At 32.0% G+C, this 8,146-nt stretch overlaps 2 protein-coding genes across 2 annotated transcripts; both read left to right on the top strand.

Annotated features, from left to right (window-relative positions):
• Window positions 1–1,616: 1,616 nt before the first annotated feature.
• On the top strand, window positions 1,617–1,940 carry BDCG_17404 (uncharacterized protein; the record flags this gene model as incomplete). The annotated part of the gene is made up of 2 exons (XM_045426535.1): window positions 1,617–1,688; window positions 1,713–1,940. The coding sequence occupies 2 exons, from the start codon at window positions 1,617–1,619 to the stop codon at window positions 1,938–1,940; spliced, it is 300 nt and encodes a 99-aa protein (XP_045281871.1).
• Window positions 1,941–7,210: 5,270 nt separating this feature from the next.
• On the top strand, window positions 7,211–7,872 carry BDCG_17403 (uncharacterized protein; the record flags this gene model as incomplete). The annotated part of the gene is made up of 2 exons (XM_045426534.1): window positions 7,211–7,220; window positions 7,595–7,872. The coding sequence occupies 2 exons, from the start codon at window positions 7,211–7,213 to the stop codon at window positions 7,870–7,872; spliced, it is 288 nt and encodes a 95-aa protein (XP_045281870.1).
• Between the last annotated feature and the right edge of the window lie 274 nt (window positions 7,873–8,146).

Genomic DNA, 8,146 nt, shown 5'->3' with positions numbered 1-8,146 from the left:
CTGAAGATAATATTAATTTTATCTCAGATTTCTGAAATCTAGACTGTAAATCTGAAGTCTTTGATGCTGAACTATTTATAATAGTGAAAGCTTTCAAACATATTGAAATAAAATCTTATAAAAGAGAAAATAGTTTGAAAGAGATATGAATATTCTCTGATAGTCAAGCTGCTTTAAAAAGACTTAGAAATAGTCAGATTTATAATAATTAAATGAATCTTGAACTGATCTTAAACTCTGTTTTAAAAATTCAAAAGAGAAGAATATCAAAGCTGATAATTTATCTGCACTGAGTTCCTGCTTATATAAATATTCATGACAATGAATTGACTGATTCAGCTGTAAAAAAGAGTGCAGAATTAAGCAGATCTATTCAAAAAATTGTGTTCTGATCTTTTATAAAGAGAAAAATAAAAGAATCTTGTTTAGATAACTGAAATGAAAGCTGACAGAAATAAAAGAAGAGTATACATTATTCAAGATTTGAAACAAAATTCAAGTGAAAATCTTGTTCAATTAAATATAAAAAGAAAATATTCTCATCTATAATACAGCTGAAACTAGAATATTGCTATTTCAAATCTTATATACAAAGATTTGATGATAGGTTTGACTCAATAGAATGCTCATTCTGCAATTCAAATAAGAATCCTGAGTATATTATAATACACTGTGCATTATATAATAGTCTCAGAGCCAGATTGAAAGAGAAGTATGATCTAAATCAATTAAATATGAGATTCTTATTCTCAACTGAGACAGGAATTAAATACTTAATAGACTTTCTATCAGAAACTCAAGCAGCTATAAGAAAATGACTGAATTCAGAAATATCTGAATATGAACAGGAGGAAATTGATCAGATATAGTCTGTTAAAACAGCTATATACTATCTTTTAATAGTTTGTTTCATTACAGTCTCTTATTATTTTACTTTACTTTTTTCTTTCTATTCTTTTCTATCTATCTATTTAATGTGTCTATCTTTAAGACTGTGTTCTCTTTTCTTTTGTCATAATATTGTTGTCACGCTCCCGGCCGCGCCAAGGCTCTGTTGCGGTTTCACACGGCTCATCGCTTTCATGTGGATGATTCCATCCTGTTCAAACCGGTTTTCAATCACTCTATGACATCATTCGGATGTATTATAGAAAGATCTGATTGATGGATATGAGAACCTTACTTTTATATGAGGTCAGCAGATTACTCTTTCTTGACAATAAGACACTGCTGAGGTATCACTCTAACTATTCTCACTTATGAAATGAGAGAAGAGTATCTGCTCATTGTCTATATAGAATAGCTAGATACTGGCTTCTCATCAAAGAAGTCAGCAATTCATCTTTTTCTTCTACTGAAATATATATGAGAGTTACTGCATGTCTCATACAATCTTCTTAGTATACTAAGTATCATATCTGTGATATTCTTGTAATAACCTTGTAGTCTATGAGCTCACTATTCAAGCAAGATAGTCAAGCTCACTTATATGACTTCTCAAATAACTACTTCTATATGACACTGTTAACTAGTCATTACTTCAGTTCTGTTATATTACAATTTGAATCACTCAATCTGATTACACATTTGAATCAGTTGAGCTCTAACAGACTGATATGGCCTCATGCACCTGCACTGAGATCAACCCGACCTCATTCTCTGAGGAAAACACTACATCATTTCCTAGAGTATGTACATCTCTACTCTGACAGGAATTCAAGATTTCTGAATCTGCTGCACATTTTGACATGAGCTCTCTAACTGCCCTGTCATCACCGCAGCCTCTACACATCTACATCTATCATGGAGATAGAGAGATTAAGGTCAGAGATTCTTCAAGATACAAGAGAAACATCTTATCTGAATTCCACAGCTTTATTCATACTCTTGAACAGAAATTCCACCTTAATCTGAGCCAGTATAATACTCATGAGATATAAGTAATATACACTGTCAACCTTCTTGAAGACATCTCTACAACTACTTAGATTATCAAGAAGAGAGAGCTTGAGTGTATCAATACTGTTATGACTTGAGAAGAATTTAAGAACTTTCTACTGAATCAAATCAAAGATTACTATAACTGCAGCTTCATAGCAGTGCAGCAGTTCAACTCATTATATTAATAAGATGATGAGAATTCTTTTAATTTCAATGTAAGATTTAAAGAATATTGAGAGAAATTAACTAATGATTTGAATCAATTAAAAACACAGCTTTATCTCATGAAGCTGACTCACAAGGTGCAGACAATGATATTATAATATCAGAGTTCATTAATCAATTGCACTGAGCTTGTCAACCTGACTTTCTAAATCTATTTGAATAATTAATTCTCTGAGAAAAAGATTAATAAGATCTCTTCTAAGTAATTAATAATGAGATTTAAACAGCACTGTGATAACTTCAGTGTGAAGAAAGTAAAGAAGAATTTCAAGTATTCTGATTCTTCACTCACTGTGAAGAAATATTAAAAAAGATTTGATAAAGATCTCTGTTTCAACTGCAGAGCTGATAATCACTATATCAGTTATTGTAAGAAGCTGAAGAAGGAAAGAAACTGAGAAGATATCTTCTTAAAGTCAACTTCTCTTCTGACAAATATATCTGTGAAAGATAAAGAAGAGAAAGAGAAGAATTGACAATTCTCATATCTCTGAGTTCATGTTATAATTACAATGCATATTCTGAATAAGAAGATATCAGTGAGATGCCTACTTAACTTCAGAGCAGATATTAACTTCATATTCTATTTCTTTTCTTTAATGAAGAGTTGAAAGAAGATAGATTTGTCAGACTATGTAAAATTTACTGATGAAATAAAATATCACTGTTTTGACATAATTCAAGTGAAGTATGTGATCATAGACTTAGAAGAAATCTTCAAGAAGAGCAGTCTGCTTCTTCACATAGTTAACATTATAGATAAGAACATCATTCTAGGTCTTCTATGATTGAGAGAAAACAATTCTCTTATTGACTGAGTCACTCAGATGTGACAGTACTGTCTCACTAATAAAGAGACAGTAATAGAGAAATCTGAAGAGTTTCATCAGAAGAATCTTGAGAAAAAGATTGAGTCAATATACTGTATAGCAGATGATTGAGACTTGAGAACAGATGAAGAAGTTATCATTCTTGCTGCAAGATTAACAGCAGTATTCATCATTGAAGATAAATGTACATGACATCTCTTTACAGATTTTAAGAATGTCTTTTTGAAAAGAGAAGCAGCAAAGTTTTCTGATATCAAGATATGATATAAGATTCATCTTGAAGACAGTGCAACAGCACTATACAGACTTCTTTACAACTTGTCTGTAAAGGAATTGAATGTTCTGCATAAATATCTTGAAGAAGCACAATCAAAGAACTGAATATATTTATCAAAGAGTTCAGCAGAGATGTCTATACTCTTTATGTTCAAGAAGAATGATAGGCTATGTCTATATGTAGACTACAGAGGCCTCAATAAGATAACAGTTAAGAATCACTATTTATTACTATTGATTGATAAGATGATTGATTGATTATCTGAAGTAAAGATGTTCTCAAAGATTAATATACAGAATGTCTATCATAGAATCAGAGTTAACAAAGATAATGTTTGAAAAATGACTTTTCATATTAAGTACAGCAATTTTAAATATCTTGTTTTATCTTTTAATCTTTGTAACACTTCAGTCATCTTTCAGACCTATATAAATGAGATACTGTGATATCTTGTTGATATCTTCTGCATAGTATACTTGAATAACATTCTAATCTTCTCAAAAATGAAGAAAGAACATGATACTCATGTTCAAGAAGTGTTGAGTCACTTGAGACAGCATTAACTCTATATAAACACTGAAAAATGCTCATTCTACATGCAGAAGATTGATTTCTTAGGTTATATTATTGAGATGAATGACATTTCAATGAACAGAAGCCAGGTCTTCATCATTGAGAACTGGCTGACACTGTAGATGTACTGTGAGATGCAGATGTTTCTAAAATTTGCAAATTTCTACAGATAATTCATCTATGCATATTCATAAATTACTGCCTCTCTTACAGATCTGTTAAAGAGAAGTGTGAAAGACAGGAAAACAGAACTGTTTATTCTCATTCAAGATATCATGCAGATATTTGCAGAATTGAAACAAGCTTTCACAGATGTCACAATACTGAATCACTTTAATTCTGACTTACTCAGTCAGTGTGAGACTGATATATTCAGAAATGAGATCTGTAAAATCTTTTCACAGTTGACACTGAAGACCTTTCAATATTGAAAGAATCAGAGAATAATCACTTCTGAGAAAACAGATAATGAATTGTCTGTAAGAGAAGACTTTTTCACAGAGTCTATAAGACACTGTAAATAAAGATCAGTGATCTTCTTCTTCAAGAAGTTATCACTCATATAGAGAAGATATGATACTCATGATCAGAAGATGTTAGTAATTGTTGAATTCTTTAAGATCTGATAACATTATCTTCAGAGTAGTAAGTACTCAGTGTAAGTTCTTACTGATCATGTAAATCTGTGTTACTTCTTGATAACAAAGAACTTGACAGAACATCAAGTCAGATGAGTGAAGCTGCTTTCAGAGTATGATTTCTATATCTGATACTATTCAGATCAGCTTAATCTCACTGATACATTATCTAAACAGCCTGATTATAATATCATTGATATGAAGAAGAATTCTATAAAAGAACCTCTGTTATCACTGCAGAAGAAGCTGACTGCAGAGAGTTAAGATTCTCTAAAGCTCAGAAACAGTGCTGAAGAGACAGCTGCATGACTCAGTATAGAAGATGAAAGAGAACTCAGATCTCTATGAAAGACTGACACTGAAGATCATGAGCTTCTCATATCATGTCTTACAATCATTGAATTGATAAAGAATGAAATGATCTACAATCTTTCAATCTGACTACTTTTGAAATTCATTAATAAGTTATAGAAGAGAAATATCTCTACTGCAGCTTAAATTCAGAAGTTGAAGAAGAAAGAATTTAGTTTGAACTTGAAAGAGACAGACTCTGAGCAGGGTGATACTGCTAAGAAATCAAGTCACTGATAACTAGAAGAATGTGAACTTCTACTGCTGAATGATTTAGTCTTCATCTCTCATAGCAGAACAGTGTATCAGAAGTTATTGAGAATTTATTATAATAATTCTCATACAGAACACTTCAGGTTAGAGAAGACTGAGAAGCTTCTAAAATATAAATACATTTGAAACAAGCTTCAGACAGATATTAAAGAGTATATTAAGACTTACAATATCTATCAAAGAATAAAAGTCCTGCAGTATAAGTAATACAGTGAGTTAATATCACTGCCTGTTTCAAAGAGCTTATGATAGAATCTATTAATGAATTTCATAGTTGATCTGCTGAAGTCAACAAGAGTTAAAGAATATAACTTAATTTTGATTATTATTAACTGCTTTACAAAGATGATCAGATATATCTCTACTTATAAAAAGATTAAAGCCTCTGAATTGACTGATCTGTTTTTAGATATCATCATTCATGATCACAGTGCTCTGAAATTATTGATAATAGATTGAGAATCCCTCTTTATCAGCAAGTACTGATCAGCTTTTTACTATTATCTTATAATAAGATATCTTCTCAGTACTGCATTTCATTCACAGACTGATGATCAGACTGAACACTAGAATCAGACACTAGAACAGCATCTTCAAGCATTCTATTTATATTATCAGAATGATTGACTTAAATATCTTCTGATCACTGAATTCATATATAACAATACAAAGAATGTAATCTTAAAGATATCTTCTTTCTATACTTATTATGAATATAATTCTTCATTACTCAGTGATGTCATGAATGACATTTTAAAGAGAGAAATAGACAGTCAGAATGTTAAATAGATACAGAGAACAGAGTATCTCTCAGTATCAGAAGTAAAAGCAAGATTAAAACTTTTGAATAAAATTCATGAGAAGATGATGAAAAGTATTCACTACACTTAGAAGCAGTAGATGAAATACTATAATTGAAAACATCTTTCAATGAAGTTCTTAATAGAGAATCAAGTGCTACTTTCAGTAAAGAATCTCAAGATAATGAGATTATATAAGAAGCTCAGTGAGTGATAACTAGAATCTTTCTCAGTAATAAGAGTGATGAATAAGCAGATATATGAGTTGAAATTATTCACAGAATTGAAATCAATTTATTCTATTTTTCACATTTTCTATTTAAAGCTCTATAAGTAATACTCTGAGACAGAGCTGTCTTGACTGAATGATATCAAGATCAAGAGTGATACTGAATATCTTATGAAGAAAATATTGAATAAGTGAATATATTATAGCAAGCTTCAATATCTTATTAAATAAAAAGAATATTTATTATCAGAGAATTCATGAGAACTGCTTGAGTATTTGAAAAATGCTGAGAAAGAGATTATAAGCTATGAGACAGCTAGTAGAGACTACTCTATTACATATCAGAGATATTAAGTAAGAAATACTACTTAAAGACTTCTCATTTTTCTCAAAGAGTTTTTTAGAGATAATCTCACAGTGATAAGTCAGTGTCTTATAGACTCTGTAACACTCTTCTTCTATTTTCTCTCAAAGGGTTTTTTAGTAGTTTAATGAGACTACACAAGTGTAACATTTCTGAAGTGATTAAAAGAAAAGAGATATTTAAAATCAATAAAAAGATTAATATTATTAACTCACAGACTGCTGCTATTCTAATGAGACTGCAGTCTGCTGAAAAAGTAAAAAGAGAGATCAGAGTCTACTCATTAATAATTATATTCTCATTAAACTCATTCTTCACTATTAAAGTCTTCAGTATCAGTATCTTTGTTTACTGAGAAGTTAGTACTGCAGCACTGCAGAAGAGCATACTGTAGAAGAGTATAAGAGATACTGAAAGTATTAACTTATTAACTTATAAAGTATCTCAGTTATCTGCTTCAACTGAAGTAAGATTCTCTTCAATCAGTTATTAATCTCTGCAGTATTTTCAAAGACAGAATCAGCTGATCTCTTCTTAAGATCAGTCATTCTGAGATATTTTTTCATCTTAAAGATTCATACTTTCATCTCTTTTTATAGATGAGTAAGAGAGATCTTCTCAGTCTTGATAGAATCTATCAATACTTAAAGCTCTGAGACTCTCACTCTGTACTGCTTAAGTATTTAGACTTCTTATCAGAGTCAATACAATGTCTTTCTGTGAGATAATACTTACAGAGAGATAGAAGTTATTGTTACAGATATAACAGAAATAATAGAAGTGAGAGAAGAGACAGATATATAAAATTCTCTCTTTCTTCAGCTGCTTAGCACAGCACAGACAAGTAATGATGTCAGTCAGAGACTGTATCAGAGCCTTCTCACAGAGAGAAGACAAAGAAACTGCAGGATTCTGCAGACTTAATTCAGCAGCATTCTGAGCAGGGCTCAGGTGTGCGGGAGAGGAACTATGAATTGAGCTCCTCAGAGTCACTGTTCCTGGAATCAAGCTCTCTCTGGGTTTCTCTCTGAATGACCACACAGGGTCACATGTCACTGTATTAGCTGGGGGGGGGGGGGTGGCGTTGTAACAGCGGTGAGGGGGGCAGAGGACAGACTGAACACAGATGAACTGATCAGCAGAGGGGATGACACCTCACTGCAAGGCATGGTGACTATCACCACAGCTGTAAGAGAAGCAGGAGGAGGAGGTGTGGCAATGAAAGCGGTGCTCCCGCGACTCATTGACACCGCTGCCTCCGCCTTCAACCTGGCTTTCTTGGCGGCCACAGAGGCCGCAGCCGCATCACAAAGACATTTGTTATTCACTAGAAAATGTCAGAATAAGCCTCTTATTGTCTCTCAAGAATGATGCTCTCATGCACTCACTATTACAGATGAAGAGAGGAGAGAGAAAAATGTGTTATAGAGAGAGAAATCTTTTTGAAAAAATCCTGCTACTACTGTCAGCTTTGTCTCTAAAATACATCACTTTTGCAGAGAATTCTATATATAGAATGAAATATATTGAGAGATCTGTAAGTCACTTATTAACTATGTTTTTCACATTTCACATTGATATATAAGAAACTCACTTATCATGTGTTTGATTTAAACAAAGATGAGAAAAGAAAGACCTACACAGT

This window comes from Blastomyces dermatitidis, assembly GCF_000003525.1.
Source record: "Blastomyces dermatitidis ER-3 genomic scaffold supercont1.7, whole genome shotgun sequence".
In the NCBI taxonomy this organism is placed as follows: domain Eukaryota; kingdom Fungi; phylum Ascomycota; class Eurotiomycetes; order Onygenales; family Ajellomycetaceae; genus Blastomyces; species Blastomyces dermatitidis.
Note: the sequence above shows the minus strand (reverse complement) of the source record. Positions and strands in the feature narration are given on the sequence as shown.